This window comes from Priapulus caudatus, unplaced genomic scaffold (assembly GCF_000485595.1).
Source record: "Priapulus caudatus unplaced genomic scaffold, Priapulus_caudatus-5.0.1 Scaffold507, whole genome shotgun sequence".
In the NCBI taxonomy this organism is placed as follows: Eukaryota; Metazoa; Priapulida; class Priapulimorpha; order Priapulimorphida; family Priapulidae; genus Priapulus; species Priapulus caudatus.
Window position 1 is genome coordinate 24,991 of NW_014577568.1, and position 17,401 is coordinate 42,391.

General features: G+C 38.3%; 3 protein-coding genes and 1 long non-coding RNA gene across 5 annotated transcripts in view; 3 read left to right on the plus strand and 1 right to left on the minus strand.

Annotated features, from left to right (window-relative positions):
• LOC106811135 (28S ribosomal protein S7, mitochondrial-like) overlaps window positions 1-3,175 on the plus strand; it is a gene marked incomplete at its 5' end in the record, with an annotated part of 19,760 nt that extends 16,585 nt beyond the window's left edge. Inside the window, 3 exon segments of the mRNA XM_014814677.1 lie at window positions 460-627; window positions 1,821-1,958; window positions 2,751-3,175. Coding sequence (XP_014670163.1) covers window positions 460-627; window positions 1,821-1,958; window positions 2,751-2,834 — 390 coding nt within the window.
• A 63-nt stretch (window positions 3,176-3,238) lies between these two features.
• On the plus strand, window positions 3,239-5,984 carry LOC106811130. Its single transcript, XM_014814671.1, has 3 exons — window positions 3,239-3,583; window positions 5,393-5,631; window positions 5,856-5,984. The coding sequence occupies exons 1-3, from the start codon at window positions 3,379-3,381 to the stop codon at window positions 5,982-5,984; spliced, it is 573 nt and encodes a 190-aa protein (XP_014670157.1). The 5' UTR covers window positions 3,239-3,378.
• A 4,044-nt stretch (window positions 5,985-10,028) lies between these two features.
• LOC106811136 lies at window positions 10,029-14,234 on the plus strand. 2 transcript variants are annotated; one of them, XR_001394102.1, is made up of 10 exons: window positions 10,029-10,305; window positions 10,785-10,955; window positions 11,201-11,341; window positions 11,890-12,010; window positions 12,267-12,352; window positions 12,520-12,704; window positions 12,998-13,087; window positions 13,279-13,347; window positions 13,694-13,754; window positions 14,038-14,234. XR_001394102.1 is itself a non-coding variant. In XM_014814678.1 (4 exons), the coding sequence occupies exons 1-4, from the start codon at window positions 12,940-12,942 to the stop codon at window positions 14,099-14,101; spliced, it is 342 nt and encodes a 113-aa protein (XP_014670164.1). In that variant the 5' UTR covers window positions 12,516-12,939; the 3' UTR covers window positions 14,102-14,234. The 2 variants fall into 2 exon arrangements, 1 of the variants encoding a protein (XP_014670164.1); XM_014814678.1 differs by lacking the exons at window positions 10,029-10,305; window positions 10,785-10,955; window positions 11,201-11,341; window positions 11,890-12,010; window positions 12,267-12,352 and having other exon boundaries at window positions 12,516-13,087.
• Window positions 14,235-16,799: 2,565 nt separating this feature from the next.
• On the minus strand, window positions 16,800-17,329 carry LOC106811139. The gene is made up of 2 exons (XR_001394106.1): window positions 17,211-17,329; window positions 16,800-17,106 (listed from the first exon to the last, which is right to left on the minus strand). It is a non-coding gene; the product is annotated as an uncharacterized LOC106811139 (long non-coding RNA).
• Between the last annotated feature and the right edge of the window lie 72 nt (window positions 17,330-17,401).

Below are 17,401 nucleotides of genomic sequence, written 5' to 3' on the forward strand. Positions count from 1 at the left end.
TTATTATTACTATTATTGCTATTATTATTGCAAAAACACGGGGCAGCCCATGGCTGGCACGCTTCTAATCATAATTGTTGCCTGCCAACCTGCAATGCACATGTGTCTGCAATGCATAGAGATTAGGTGGGTGCGAAAGTGTAGCTGATATATTTGTTCGAATTGGCTACGAAAGTCAAACAAGAATAAAGAAGACTTATGGCTAAGACACAAATGAATTTATCAGCAGAACACCAGACACCAGATGAGCCCTGTCGCACTGCAGCACTTGTGTGATTATTATTACGATATATGATTGCTAGACTATGTTATTGTATACCGTATGACTAACATAATGAAGATTCATATTGCAGCCTTTTGGTTTAATGATCAATTGCCACTATCTGACATACTTCTTAAATTACTACAAACCACTTAAACTTTTGAACTTAAAAATGTTCTATTATATTGTTCTTATAGACATTCACACAAATAAAGAGAACACAACTAGCCAAATACCATGCAGCACCAGATGATATGAGAAGCAGTGTGGAGTGCAACCCAGTCACAATCTTTCACATGGCTATCGAAAACTGCAAGCCTCTACTAGTCTTACAGTCTGTGAAGAGAGGTGCTGTGACATACCAGGTAGTATTGTAGCGCCAACCTTTATTACACCTTTAGTATAATTGAATATATGTGGTGATCAAGGTAATTTATGAACGCGATTGATGTATATCAGAAGTAATTAATGACAAATAAATTTTTAGCCACCATCCTTAAAGTTGAGTCAATATTTGCATTGATATTTAATTTTTGTCTGTGGTTGGTTGCATAGTTCAAAGTATGTCCTCAAATATCTGTGAAAAAACTTACTTTTCATGGATACTTGCTTTCGTTCTTTTTAACATTGATGCCGATGGGTGAGAAACAGACGTACCTGCCTGGCTCCGGTTCTAATAATTAAGTTGAACCTATACTAGCTAACTGTTCTTCTATCTCTAGTAATTCTTGTTGCACTTGACAGTAATTGTGGTCATGGTATATGTGGAAAGCCATAATAAATAGGTAAAACTGTTAAATTTAAATGTTATGTGCAGCCTGCTCACAGTCAGCACTTTCTCGAAGTGCGTAAGGTGTAAACACAAGGTGTAAACACAAGGTGTAAACACAAGGTGTAAACACAAGGTGTAAACACAAGGTGTAAACACAAGTGTGTTTGTGTGTAATTATAATTCCATAGCAACGATTGCTGTTTAAATACAAAACACGTGAACTATAAATCCCTGCCGTGCCTCCTGCGAGTTTCTCCACATCACGCGCTGTCGCCAGCTGTACAATTTGGGCGCACACATACAAATCAGCAGCAACTGTTTAGAAAACCATGTCGTGTACAAATACGATTTATGTCAAAACGAAGGAAGCTACATGGTTTCTAATAATACTGGAAGATAAAGTAAGGACATGTGAACAGAAAAAGCTGAAGTCTGTATACATTTATATTTTTATTGACATCAAACTCGTAAGACAGAATGTAGTGAAATCAGCATCCAATACGTGTCAAACTTCTTGGTCATGATTCACCCCTGATGTGTTTGAAATGAATTATTGTTGGATCGCAACATGGAATATATGGGTTGGAAGTGATTTTCCTAGATTAAGCCAGATTTTTACTGCCATAACTACATCACACAGATTTCGAAGTGTCCGCTAATATCCTACATATCGCAACAAGAAATAGTTGTAGTTGTAAATGTCACTGGTCGCACTTGTGCCTATCGGTTGAACCCAGCAGGAAATTTGCAGAGCTAATGTTGGCATTGCATTGCTGTCTTTTGTAGGTACCCATTCCTGTGAGGGAGAAGGAGAGAGAGTTCCTAGCTATGCAGTGGCTGAGAGAGGTGTGTCGGGATAAGCACCGGACCGTTCACATGGACATTAGACTCGCACAGGAACTAATCGATGCATCAGAGAACACGGTAAGCATAGGTTGCTGTAAGACCTCACTGAGCTGGTTGCCAGTCTATGTACTTGTTAGTTATTAAAGGCATAATAAGCCCATTGATTATGCAATGTTGATAAATGCTAGAGTAACTGGCACCTTGTGTAGTTAATAAGTACATAACCTTATAGCCAAACGCATATTAGTTTGTCCAATATCACTGCTGGTTACAATACAAACAAAACTTCAAATCGGTTGTTGATATGTATCAACGTATTATTTACGTGCCGTAAATGTCATCCAGGAGTCAAGTGATGACGTAAACATTTGTGCGGCCCGTATGTTTTGGACGCCAGATGAAATGGAGGTGTCAGCGGTGTAACCACGGCCATGGACTAAACATGGAAATGGAGTAAAACATCACGTACTAATCACGGACGCACGTGGACAGCCCTGATAAAAAAGTTCCTTATCACGAGTGTCCATGTTTACGAAATCACTGATGATAGCATTGCGTACGGCCGAGCATGCGTGCGAAAATGTCCAGTGCACTATAAATCTGTATCACACCCGCTTCGCCGGCAGCGGTTTGAAACTGTAAACAACTGATTTTTGGACTGCGGATTCAACTAGACCTTTCTTAGTAACCAGCAGTGATATTGGACAAACTAATACGCGTTTGGATGTAAGGTTATGTACTTATTAACTACACAAGGTGCCAGTTACTCTAGCATATTAGCTCTTTTTATGCCTTTAAAAGTTATTGTGATTAAAAAATGCTGAGAGCTGAATATTGCTCACTGTGAGGAGAACACTTGTGTTCTTACAGGGGATGACAGTGAAGAGGAAGCAGGATCTTCATAGACAGGCAGAAGCAAATCGTGCGTACGCTCACATGCGCCTTGGCAGATAGACACAAATGGAGCATTTCTGCAGATGGCGCTAGTAGTTAACTAATGTCAAAGGTGCTGACAGGCCGATACTGTAACAGCTTTGATCCAGTAACACCCAGAAAATCTATATCATTGGGAATTTGGGTAACAGTAGAATAACTGCACTGCCATAGATAACTCATCTATAAAGTTTTCCCATTGCTTGAAAATTTTTCAGTATACCGTGGTTTGTAAGTGCATTGTTCTGTTAATCTGTCTTCTTTGTTTGTGCCTCGATACGTATTCTGAAACTGGGCTTCAACCCTTTTTCAAATATATTATCAGGAGTGTCATAATATAGAGGAATTAATATATGATGAAACTCCTGATTTTATGATATGTTTATGTGGTGCTATACAGACAGTTGTTACACACATGTATTAGCCAATCAGGTAGCGTTACCAGGCGCATGCGCACACATAGATGCCATTATCGGCCATTTTTATGTTTGCTGTGCGCATCTGCAACACTGCATGATCTCTACTAATATACTACTTACTATACTATATATAGTAGTACTGGAATATGAATCGGTTTCATACATCAAAGAAACCTAGAAAAGTGAAAAGGCTAGTTTCTGATGGCAGGAAACTGAAGACAGTTTATGTTAGGCGTTTGCCACCTAACAGTAACATAGTAGTAAACGAGACTGCAGAACGAGGAGACAATACAGCAGAGACGGACACCATTCTCTTGGCCTCGACCTCGGCCTCGACCTCGGGTGTGCCTGGTAGATAGTAAATTTATTAGTCGTTATAAATATAGTAAAAATTAAATTTTAGTAGTGGTTATCTGATCAATACCCCCTGGCTATTGCGTTTGTGTCTAACTAGATTCAACAGACTACTATAACTATAAGTATAACAGGGTAACGGTTTCTTCTGGGAGAAAATTAGACAAAGGAGGTAATGCCTGGCCAGTTTGCTGTTTGGGAAAAAAACGCACATAATGGATTCAATTGCAGGATGTATTGATATACTTAGTTATAGGTATATAGATACAGGATATACTTATCAGTTATCAGTAAATACAGGAACATTTTCACAACGGCAATGTTAAATTTGACAACGGCGGTGCACCACTGTGCCTCTTAGTCTTGTGTATAACTATAAGAAACCCTGTATAAGTATAATAATATACGTACAGGTCATTGCAAATGCAATACCTGCACTTCAGTCACATTCGTAATTATGAATAAATAATGAACTCTGTCTGACGCTAAAGGGCCGGACACACTAGGCGATTTTATTGGGCGACTTAATTGGAGTGGGGGGTGAAAATCGCCTAATGTGTCCAGTCAGTCGCCGCTGATTCAATCGCATCGATCAAAACGTTTTAATATTATCAGGAGTAGATAATAGGGAAGGAGTGTGACATCAATAAACAAGGGAAATTCGTCATTTACTAGCCTTATAATACCTACGATTTACTACGCGTAACTCATCCAACTTGAGCTCAAATCGTACACCGTACATTTGCCTAGAATCGTGCGAAATCGTTTCCTCGTATACACCCGCAATCCGGAGATACAGACTAAAACGTACGACACGATGAACCATTCTTTGGCCATCAATCCAAATGCACTGCCCGCCTCATATTCAAACAAAAGGCAGATACGTACACTGGCGCGCGCTTGCTGTGCTTGCTCATCGGAATGTCGAATGTGGCGGTGTGGCTCGCGGGGAGATTGGACATCGACGCAACACTCGACGAGCTAATCATGACCTATTTGCAGCTAGTATGCCCCCCACCCCCAACCGAAATCAGCAGCAGCTCTGCGGCTCAGCGTTAGCGTGTATAACCGACTGCGCAATAGCACATCTGGAGTCTATCAATAAACAATAATATTGCTGTTAGACTCCTGCTCACGTGCAGAGGTTCGTGTACACGTTGCTATGACTATATTGCTGTCACTGCGTCATGTAAATAAATAGAGCGGTACGATCGCTGGTGAGCAAGTTTGTATATATCTTGTATATTCTGTATGTATATATCTTGTATATTCTGTAATAATCTGTAACTGTATATATAATATCTGCAAATTATCATCATGGATAGCACACCAGTAAAGTGTGCGGGTACTAGTGCTCTTCCTCAAACACCACGACGATCCCCTAGACTCGCCCTAAAGAGGAAAATAATAGGCCGTGAACATAGCTATAGTGTGCATGGAACTCATCAGATAACGAAGTTGATATTTCACTTATCGCATAGATACTAACCCAAGTTGGGTTAGTATCTATGCTTATCGGCTCTAGCGAGAAACAACAGAACAAAGAGATGCACGCCAATGTTCCGCGTCGCTGCACGGCTACAGGCTACAGCATACAGGCTACAATAGCACTCGCCCGTTGCGTCTATGGTTTCGCCGATGTCCAATCTCCCAATGTCCAAATGGAAATGAGTCTTAGTATCCATGCAGCTGTGTGTCTAAATTGTGGTGTGCCATAGTGTGTTGTGTGTCAGTGCAGTATGTAGATGGCATAAAGGTGATGGGGAAAATGCAGGTGACTTAAATCAATGACTGTCTTAATTTTAGCTCCACGAACACATGCAGAGCGAATGCAACGATTGCTGAGTGGATGGGAAAAGATAAGGGAAGATATCACGGCAACGAGGCTTGAGGAGATGGCGCCTGCCACTACTGTGTGCAGCATGTGTGACGCGGCCGACGCTGCAATTAAGTGTATGGAATGTGGGCCATGTGTCTACTATTGTGCCACTTGTTGTGAAAGGGTTCACAGGCATACACTTTTCCACGAACCACTCAAATGGAATGTAAGTGTCAGTTGTTTTTTAACTTTGTCATTAGTTTGGTTTCAACTTCACTTGTCTTCAATTGGTGCTGTATGGAATGAACATAATGGCATCAATGAACATGAAATAATTAATGCATGAATGATAGCTTGAATTGCTATGTTTTTTCTTATAGCATTGTATATGTATACTGTATAATATATATTTGTTTATCGATTGTTTCCATATTTTTGTTGTTATTTTAGGGCTCCCTCTATCTGCCTGTCGACCTATTAATATATGATGAAACTCCTGATTTTATGATATGTTTATGTGGTGCTATACAGACAGTTGTTACACACATGTACAAGTATATAATATCCAGAACACTGTGATGTGTAGCAACCATGTGGTCACGGACATGATCTATCTCACGGATTTTACGGTATGTGTGTCTGGATTGTTGGCTATGTAGATATTATATCATAAGCATACATACATAAGGTGTAGTTTCCTGGAACAAATACTACCCATTATGTAAACATTTCTGGGGCTTTGTATTAGCGAAAGTACTACTAATGAAGAAAGTATTCCACGTGCCATAAAACTCTGATATAAAAACCATGTCAGGAACGTAAGATGAATAAACACGTTTTTTTTACAAAAACTATATACAGAAGCTTTTTTATTTTTCCCCAAGTTTTAGCTTATTTACAATTGGCATTTTATGCGTGCCAAGCATGGCTATATATACAAGAGAGTCAAACGGTTTTTAACACGACAAGTAATTCTTTCTTCTGTTTCACTGCGTAACACAATAGCAACGTTGAGGTCCAATACCAACTTAGTCTGTCTGTCTGTCTGTCCGTCTTCTAATTGTTTTGCTTCTGCCGAAACAGCCTGCCATTCCTATGCTACTGAGATAAGACAAGCACACGTGCTGACATCTCTCTATGTGCTGGATGGTGCAGGTTGTGTGACATGCGTTCTGTGTGCCTCCATGTACGAACCCTCTAACAAACAAACTCACAGATATCTGCCTCGCAATCCTTTACTGCCTGAAGTCTGACCCCGTCTAAACAACTTGCATTCAATAAAATCAAATTAAATAATGAAAATAAAGCTCACATAGATATGTGAGGTCATTTCGTAGAGCAACGTTAAATTTGTGGGATTTGCATACACGTGTTGCGTGCCTTTTAAAATACTATAATAAAACGGTATTGCATACGTGTTCACAATAACAATTTTCTCTTCCGTGAGCAGTTTTACAGTAAACTAAATATGAAGCTCACAATTTGCTGACTATATATTGTGCTCTTAGAGGTCCCTCTAATACAGCACTGCTTCATGATTGCTTACATGGTGATATATACTTTGTAAAAGCAAACCTAAAATTTCTAGCACTACAAATTCTTCTGACTTTTTTTACTACTATACAATAAAAACGTTTTTTTAGTTATAATAGCACAGAGGCAGAAACTGTTAGTGTAAGTGGGTGGCTAGTAGGTGCAGTGGCATTTACACTTGAAGTGACTACAAATCAGTGACTGTATTGGCACAAAAGTGACACATGACCTTGCAGAGTGGGCACCACGAAGAGGAGAGTACAACTAAGTATTTAATAATCTGCATAATCATTATCTGTTCTTCTGACATAGAAGTGACGAGTTGCTACCAAGTTTAAATAGTTACTACGCCAACCAGAAATCAACGAATACATAAATATGCCTTGCACTTGATCACACGAATTGACACGAATGTGAGCATGCAAGGCAGATGCTGGGACAGGATCACAACAACAGCCTCTCCCGTCACAGCTAGACTGCCATGCTGAGATTCAACTATAGATATACACAAACGTGTGTTTATATATGTCTATGATTCAACCAAACCGATAAGCTTCGTGGCTTGTAAAAAGTTCAATACAAGATGGAAATTCTGTGTTAAACACTTGTTATCTTTTTGTAATCTCAGCGCCCCTACTTTGACTTTGACCTTGAGCAAACTTTGCACAGCGCTGGAGTTAACTCCCCTTGCTGATAACCGATATACTGCTTTCTAGCTGTTCACACAATCGAAAAATGACACAGTTTTAGATACGATCTTTTAAATTTGGCCCAGCCAAGGCCAATGTTTCCATTGAACTGTGGATGCCTAGCAAAATATAGCACACACGTCGTATTTGAAAGTTAACGCATGTGAATATAACTCTGAATGTTATGCATTCAGTGTATGTACAGCACTTTACGCACAGAGATAATTTATATAATAATGGCAAGAAACCACAAGAGAAATCGCCAAACCGAGACGATTACAGGTTGTCGTGTCGTAGATATTGTACATGCACTACCAGCAGCAAACCACAGCTTATATATATGAGCCTATTATAACATGGTATAGGAATATAGATAGTTTAATAAAGTGTTGCATGTTTAATAAAAAGCCAGTTGTTTTACTAACACTTGATACTAATAATGGAGAGAAATCATGTTTATCAACCACAAGCATCAAATGTTACCAGAATGGTGGCAACTAAATCCATAACACGTGCATCTTATGAAGAATATAACACTTATAATGCAACTAGTGCATTAGGTTTGGTACAATTGTTATATATCTGGTTTACACGTGTATACACGCTGTGTTATATGTGTCATGTACACAAATATAATATCATCGTGCATGTGACAATACTTCAAGTGTACAATAGTCACTAAGTGAGAAGAGAGCCTCAGATCTAGAATGAATCCATCTGTCTAGTGTTTCACTATTAACCTAAGGAAGCAACTTTTGCTGATTGGGGTCAGAAAGATATTATATACTGCTGTAGCACCAAAACAACCAAATATGAAACCATTATTATTGTGTTAGCCAATAGTAAATACAGTAGTACTGCATTGTAAGATACGACAACACTGGTCGATGCCACCTTGGAGACCAACATCACCTTATGACATTCACTTACACGTGTGTGTGTGTGTATGTATGTATGTATATATATATATATACGACTGCTGTTACTGCTGCTACTGCTACTGCTGCTGTTACTTTGTTATTTTAGGGCTCCCTCTATCTGCCTGTCGACCTTAAGACTACACTGATGCGAAAGGATCAGCATTACTGTGGGCAACAGCTAGTATGTCATCACACTACAAGTTGTTAGTATAAAAGGTATAAACTTCTTGATATAGAGTTGAAACTTTAACACAATACCAACATTGTTGTCTGTGCATTTATTTACCAAAAAACACAATACAGTACGTACTGAGTACATGCAGCTATATGCAATATATATAGAAACAATATGTTTAATAATTTACTGACTTTTAAATACATACAGGTAGACAGCAGACCTGCACAGTAACGGTGTGTAGGTGCGAGGAAGCTGCTGTCACCTTAATCAGGTATAATCTGTGGCCAGCAACTCCTACCAATCCGAAAATTGCGTTTGACATGATGCTAATGGAACTGCTGTCAGTGATGCAGCTCGAGTGTCACATGCCTGCCAAGACATTTTGTGCGGCTCTGGGCTATATGACTGCACCAAAAACCACATCGTCTGCAAATGTATATATGTATATAAATATTCATTTCTTATCATCGCATGAATATTCTTCCTATCACGTGCACACCCTCAATGTTAGCACCTGTAACCTGTTACTTAAAATCTAAATAGAAAAAACAATAATTATCAGGTGTTATTCTGGTATGGGACGTACTGCACAATATCAAGAGCTAATAAATACGTATTTATTAGCTCTTGCCGATATACATAGTATTAATCGATGGAGCTATGAATAATATTGTTCAGTAATTTGAAAAAATTCTACAAAAAATGATTCATGGCAATTGGACACTAAATGTGCATTTATTTTTAATACATAGTTGTTGCTCACAAAATATATATATATTTATTTGCTTTCCTTCAAGTTTTTTGCTAATACTTTCAACGTTCAGTCAGTGCAGATACTACCGAAACCTCCAGCTGTGTCCGCGAGAATAACCAATTGCAGTCACTTTTTGGGTTGAGACTCTTTGATTAAAAAAAGCGAAGAGCTCATTCTCATATTGTTTCTGCGGTCGGAAAGATACAAACTGGGCAGTAAACTGGTGGTTGACAGATAATGTTTATGTTCTGCTAACTTTTTCAGGTAATGCATGGTTCATTGCTGCATGAGTAATTATGATAACGCCCCAGATTACACGCACAGCACCTTTACCATGACAGAGCTAAATACATATACACTGATTCAAGTGTAATATTCATTTGTTTTGGTAGATGGGTAAGATGGAGGGTAGGGGGGCACATGCGTCAGTGTGTGTGTAGGGGTTGCACATGCGTCGGTGTGTGTAGAGGGTAGACGCGTCGGTGTAGGGGGGCCACATGCGTCGGTGTGTGTGGGGGTGGTACACGCGTCGGTGTAGGGGGGCACAATGTTGAATTAAGTCGGCTGGGTTTGGTGTTCGTTCCAGGTATTAAAATTGATTCGCTTGATATCCTTGACCTGTATTAGATTTTATACAGCACAAAAAGCAGTTCAATCTTGGTGCTAACTGTCAGTGACTAATTATCATTGCTTTCAGGAACAAAACATATACAGAGCCGTGGTCGGAGACTGCCTGGCAGAATACAATTTCCACAGGTCCTGTTTAAAGACCAGGAATAAAATATGCTCAAAAACAATTGGGAGAGAGTGCCCAATTTGTCAAGAGGTAATTATTTACTTAATTATGTTCATTGGAATAGATTAGTTACATATTATTAGAACCCAATTTTATTTTCCCGTTAACAATATTTTTGTATTTTTATGGAACTCATTGCAACACAGAACTAAGGTGGATAAAAGTCATGAATAGAGGATGAATGTTTTTTTACAAGATATATACCTTCCCCAATGCATTTTGTATTTTGCATGAAATCTATGAATGCTTGATGTCGTGTAAAAGTGCAACCTTTTAGGTGTAATCATGCACATACCAATCATAACTTTTCTAAAAACTGATTCACTCGAAAAGTTTATATAAATCAGTATTCTGGAGCATACAGAACAGAGTAATTTCAATTTCTATGTTCTAGTGTTGATGCTATGTTTAAGTAATGATAGTTGTGAACTTTTTGATGAAAAATAATTTATATGCTCTACATACAAAAGTACAATTATCTTGGCCTTTTGTTGATCATTGTTTTATAGGAGCCTTCACTCGTCTCCATGGATGGCAATTTTGGATTGGTCCATAAGGCCTCAGCAGGCAAAGGCCATGGAGTTGCCTCCAGTAGGAACACTGGTGTGTTTTTTGAAGACCCAGGCCAAGTGAAGGAGTACGTGGAAAGCCATACAGTAGATGTAAAAAGTAAAATCAGTGTAAGTAAAAATTCAATTCAATTCCAAACAATTACAACATGCAAAAAGTTATCGTACAGATCAAGTATATGAAAATCCATTAATGCGCCCAAATCGACCGTTATAATAGCAATTCTTCCACATTCTACCCCCAGCCAATTCACGGAAAATTAAATACACTTTGTGAGTCATTAATTGTCAGCATGTCTTTCAACAATTTCCATGGTGACAATTTATTGGAATAAATATTTTGCGTGTTTTCTTAGGACTGCTCCAACTTCCAGGCGGGCAGTGTGGTACGATCCAAAACTAAAAACAAGAAACTCGATATTACGGGCATTTTTGGAAGTGCCTGCATGTAAGCACGACATTCCCCTGCGATTTTTGGACATGTTCCACGGTGAAAGGTGTGGTTGCGTTTTATTAAATTTGATATCCATAAATTTAAAAATTATATCCATGCTGAAATGGCAGCCCAGGTTTATGCTCAAGACAAAGTCGCGCAAAACCCTGTCCAATGATGATTGACAGGGCTGCTTTGGATGATTCAGATGCCGAGTTAACCGCAGACGCTGGCTGCTAGGCATACCACATACATGTCACACGTGAGCAGGGCAGCAAGTGTATGCTTGCATGGTAATAAAATGGTATTACTATTATATGAGGAGTAAATAAAAAACAAATTTTTCTAACATTTGTTTTTATTACCTCCCGATATAATAGATACAGAAGATAGAAATGCTATTGCTTATAATATACTGACCGGTATGCAAGCCTACACTTGATGTGTTGTTTGCATTATGAGCCATATATAATTGTGCTTTTTGCTGCCATAAGGTGCCTATATATTGCCTCTAATTTTGCTCTGTTGCCTCCAATTTTGTCCATGTTGGTGGGATTGACTATTTATTTTCAGCAGTTCATTGCACTATTGTTCTAATGCTATATTCTACAGGATTGGATATTCCGTGTACCTGCTCGAAAAATTCACGCATGGGAGAACACGCCAGCTAACCGTAATGTACGACATTGCGTGCACATTGGACAAGCACTTGAAGATATTAATTTTGTGTTGTGTAGGTTTTTTTCACAGATTAGGTATATCAACACATGGTTAACACATATTGTGACCAGTAATAAAGATTCTTGTCACAGAATTCATAGCTATATTTGCACTGATTAGTGATATATATTTATCATAAATCAAGGTTTTTGTTGTTGGCAATTTAGCTATTGCTGCCATTTTTCTTCATGCAAAAGTACAGTTATCTTATTATAATGATGTCTGATGTGTTATAACATTAACATTACATTCTATTGTATATATTTCAGAAATCCATTAATGTCGCACTTTTGCGACAGTGTACTTTTGCTGTGCCAGTGTTCCACAGCTTTGCACATATAATGTGACCTGTCAGGTGAAAAATTGCATTTTTGTTTTACTAATCATTACATAGTGGCCGTAAAGATTTTTTATATACAATAGAGAAGTTGAAGTACAAATCATTTCCGTGTCAGTATCTAAATTTCCTTTGAAATAAAATGATAGCTATAGGGTCATGAAGTTGCTACATATTGTCTTTAGTTGGCATATGGGCAACGGTTTGCTGAAGGAACTGGCCTAACTGATGGTGAGGGCATTGAAAGGCTCTGGTCGTATCTACATGGTTTCAAGAAGATCACGAAAGAAATGTCTGAGAACAATCGACACGACCTTCTTTCCGAAGCGTTGATGCATTAATTACTCGGATAAAACAATTGCAAAGCTGGGTGAATATAATTTACTTGTAGCGTCTTTTTATGTGCTAGCTGTGTCTCTGCTAAACGTAGGAAAATTAAAAAATAAACAAATGTAGCAATTTTCAAGTGCTAATTATATTAGCTTAATTAACATTTCATCTCATTGACGATTAACGAAATGACGAATTGAAAAGAACCGTGAAATTCTAAATATGTTATCAGATAGCAAAAATTACATATAACAAGCTAAGAAAAGTAACATCACATGCTTTTATGTACCAAATATTATAATGACAAACTACATGGTTTTATTACCACTAAAGGGTACCGTCTCAAGGAAAGGTTTGAAAAAGCTACAAGAATCGTCAATGAGAGTGACGCCATTATTGACGAAATACTTAGAAAAGAGATGAGTATGTACCAACTTCTCTGCAGTTAAATTGAGATACGGAGCTATATACATACGCTTTATAAACATAAGCGTTTAAACTAAACTGTTAATGGATTTTTCGTGTAAGAAAGAAATGCCTGAACATTTAGAAAGTGAATTATGTGCCTTAAAGTTTTATAACCCATGCCTTTTTTTATGTTTGTTTCTATGTAGTGTCAGAGGCAGCAATTGGCAGGTGGCTAGATGAGTGGAGGGAAACGTCAGCAATGCAAAAGAAGCAAGGTACTATACACAAGTCATTTAGAAATTGACTGCTATAAAAATGTATTATCACTATAAGCAGAATCGAAAACGTTAATTAAATAGATTAATTCTATATTCTATATTAATTACCATGTTTCAAATACAGCTGAAATAGTGCAGGTAAAATGCTTTTCGCTAGCTGTTTATGTCACAGCTTAAATTAGTACTTTTCATTTTCAAATTAAATATTTAGGCCATTATATTGTATTTGGTTTACATTTTAGCAGTAGGGTGTACTTTGCAGTAGGGTAAATTTGTTCACTTTCACGTTAACTGTAACTCATACTGCATGCATGGCTACTGATTACAATCTTTTTATTCATAGCTCTCTTACTGTCTGCAGACGAAGCATATGCAGAATGCCTGCAAAGAGCGAAAGTGGAGAGGTACTTACATGGGTTTACATTTTCATATTTTTTAAAGCGTTTGAGCCACATAATATAGGATGTTCAAAACTGTGATTTGCTAAATTCGAATAATGAACACTTAAAGTAGCATTATATGCAGGGTAATGATGTATATGCTACGATGTACATTAGGGGTATGCAACACATCAATTTGAAAGTGTGAAGCAACATCATATAATAATTGAATCAAATGTTTACCTTGTCAGCTATCTGTACGTTTCAATAAAATAATTGCCTGATAAATGATGCATTAATTTTTAAGATGCCACCTGGATGTACTAGATGGAGCTGAAAGAGCAGTTCACATGGAAAAGATTAAAAGGTGAAAGGTTTTGCTTGAAATGCTTCCAAATTCAAAACCAAATACAGAGTGAAAGTATTATGTTTCACAAAGTTATCGTTGCATAGAAAATTGTCTCTTTCTCGCGATAAAATTCTGTTGTTGTTGTTGTTCTGTTTGTTTCCGTTTGCTATGGACCATGGTGCCAGCAGTTAATGTAAATTAATTAGTTATTATAATTATAACACTTTCAGAACAGAGAATGAATGTAGAAAGCTCAATAGGAAGAGCATGCTGTGAGCAAAACCTCAACATTGACAGTGAGCAGGGAAAGCAGCTGCCCCCCTAGATTTTGGAGCCAAAAAAAAATTATACTAAAAGTCATTGTCGGAGTCAGAATGAAGGCTGTTCGTGTACTCAAAAGTGCCTCAAATACCATCTTCTGCAATCTACATTTTCAAAATTTTCTGTGGTAGGACCCCTAGACCCCCACCTGTTTCTCACCCCCTGCTTTGAAATCCTGGATTTGCCACTGCCCCCTAGGAATTTTCTCAGCCTACGGCCCTGTTATGTCACAGAAATCATTTGATAAATGAAAACTAGTTGATCAATAATAAGATCGCTAATAAAAAAACCTGTGGAGACCCGTGGAGAATGTTGACGTATCTTGATTTGAAAACAAGCGACTTCACTGCATAAACATAGACACCATGTTGAGTCCGAGATTCCTTGTTAAAACCTATCTTTTTTATAATTGTCACAGATGGACAACAAATTGGAGCTCGTGTGGGTCGCCAGTTTGGCACCAATGCATTGAAAATAAGAAAGGAATTGGTAACATTCAACGAGCTTGTAGTGCCACAACATCTTGACATGCACGATGTCTCGTCACCATCAGCGCCCGTCTATGAACAACTGGACTGCTTAAATCTAACAAGTGCACAGCAGAAGGCAGTACAGACAATGTCGTTCAAAAAAAGAGCACAAGAAGAATTATTTGAATTAACTTCAGAAACTGGTGTGTATTCAAATTTTTTACAGGCCCAGAGTGAATTCTTATTAGGCGTTATTGCACCTACTATGCCAACTTTGAGAAGAGCTGGAAAGCAAACAAAAAATATTATATCTCTAATTTTTGTATATTATGTAGAAAACATGTTGAGGTATAATTTTCAATGAAGTTCATCTCAAGGTTACGTGATCCACAGGGTCAAATTCAAGGTCAAAGTAAAGGTCAAAAGGTCATCAAACTTTATACTGCTCCTATATAACAAATAATGACAGATTTTACTGCTATTACTCCTACTGCTGCTGCTGCTGCACCGCTTATAACATACTAAATACTTAATGCATTAGTTTCATTCTTACTGCTCACACTACCTGTCAGGTTTATCTGTCAATAACAGTCTGTTTTTACTTCACTCTGAATGAATACACATGAGTGCACCTTTATATTATTATCACAATATCTCAAACACGAATTCAACGTTTGCACTAATGTGTTCCGAACAACATATATTTTTATGCCTCCTGTTAATGCATATAAGGCAGGGTGAGGCACGTGTAGTAATTATATCTACCCGGCTTTTATTAAAGGGTGCTATGAATATTTCCCCCCACAGAAAGGTCAGAAGATACATGTATTCTATACAATGATTTCTTCTACGTCATACACGCCACCGCGTTTCTGCACGCTTCCATCCTTCCACAGCGCAGGTCATTATATGCTGTACGTCGGCCCCACCATCATTCCTTAACATCCCTCTTACCCTGCCTCACACTACACCTCATAACAAAACCTCCTTCATCCCATCCCGTTATAAAGTGACTTCTTCAGCTTTTACTGTACATAGATAATAAAACTTTAGCACCAGACGGGCTGAACATATATAGCAGCCGAAACAGAGACGAGGCAGTACAGCCCCAGCTAGTAGCGAGACACGTGACGCGTGTACTGCGTGTGATTGGCCAGAGATCTGAAGCCGTGTGACTAGCACCTGCTATCTCTTTCGATCATGATGACCCCGTGACTTTGACCTCAACATCGCCTCTAGGCCCATGATGAACAGCTGAGGCTATGCCGCGATACAGGATATCACTTAGCAAGGCTTGATATACTCTGCTATGCGCTGGCGAATAGCGCAGGTTGATATGTGACAAACAAACTATATAATAAAAAAATCTCTCACTAAAATGTGTTTAGTGACCAACCGAACAGCACATAAGCTGCATTGGAACTTCTGATCATTACTGGACACTGTAAGCATGCATAAACATGTACACTTAAACACTGCTGATCATTCACGTAACTTCTATGGAATAATGATTGCAATAATCATGATGTTTACTCTCTTGTGCCTCCCCCACGCACTGTACACTCATGCACCGTGCATGCATATTCACTATACGTCTTATATAATGATGGTATAGTGCTACAACTATACAATCATTGGCCTGTGATATTGAATCACAGTTGTACATTATTAACAAGAATGTGCACTGCAAAATGCAGCATATATATGAATATTATATTATAATCACTTTGATTTCGTGCTAAGACGACTGGTGCAGGCGTGCAAACACTTATTGTGTAGGTTGTACCCAACACATTACACGCGAAAACCATTATATCTGTACATTCCATTGCAGCAACACATAATACAGAAGGAAAATTGCTCTCACCCAGTCAGTTTTGTTATGCACTGACAATTAAAATCACATCAGTCAGCTTTCCTCTAATTTTCATCTATTTGCAGAATTCACTTCCCAAAGACATTTCTACCCACTAACTGTAAAACACGTTCAAACATCAAAAACAAATGAGAGGAACGTTTTAAGACTGGGTAATAGTGTCACGCATTACACAATCAAAACTGACCTACCTTGTTATGCGCAGGTCTACTGCCAACGTTATCACAAGTTGTATCCAAGAGGGGTTTACACTCTTATTTCTGCTATCATGCACTTCCTATTACATTCACCTCTCACCAGCATGTATGTAAACACAATGTGTTACCTCTCACCAGCATGTATGTAAACACAATGTGTCACCTCTCACCAGCATGTATGTAAACACAATGTGATGCCTCTCACCAGCGTGTATGTAAACACAATGTGTTACTTCTCACCAGCGTCATATGAAACACATGTGTTACCTCTCACCAGCGTGTATGTAAACAACAATGTGTTACCTCTCACGCAGCATGTATGTAAACACAATGTGTTACCTCTCACCAGCATGTATGTAAACACAATGTGTTACCTCTCACCAGCATGTATGTAAACACAATGTGTTACCTCTCACCAGCATGTATGTAACACAATGTGTTACTCCACGCAGCATGTA

What these genes read in the sequence shown, in the direction of transcription:
- LOC106811130 (XM_014814671.1), top strand. Translation starts at nt 3,379, where the DNA reads ATGAATCGGTTTCATACATCAAAGAAACCTAGAAAAGTGAAAAGGCTA. An exon ending in CTCGACCTCGGGTGTGCCTG is followed by an intron (nt 3,584 to 5,392) that starts GTAGATAGTAAA and finishes TCTTAATTTTAG; the next exon opens with CTCCACGAACACATGCAGAG. An exon ending in ACGAACCACTCAAATGGAAT is followed by an intron (nt 5,632 to 5,855) that starts GTAAGTGTCAGT and finishes TTGTTATTTTAG; the next exon opens with GGCTCCCTCTATCTGCCTGT.
- LOC106811136 (XM_014814678.1), top strand. Translation starts at nt 12,940, where the DNA reads ATGCTTTTATGTACCAAATATTATAATGACAAACTACATGGTTTTATT. An exon ending in AATACTTAGAAAAGAGATGA is followed by an intron (nt 13,088 to 13,278) that starts GTATGTACCAAC and finishes GTTTCTATGTAG; the next exon opens with TGTCAGAGGCAGCAATTGGC. An exon ending in AGCAATGCAAAAGAAGCAAG is followed by an intron (nt 13,348 to 13,693) that starts GTACTATACACA and finishes TTTTATTCATAG; the next exon opens with CTCTCTTACTGTCTGCAGAC.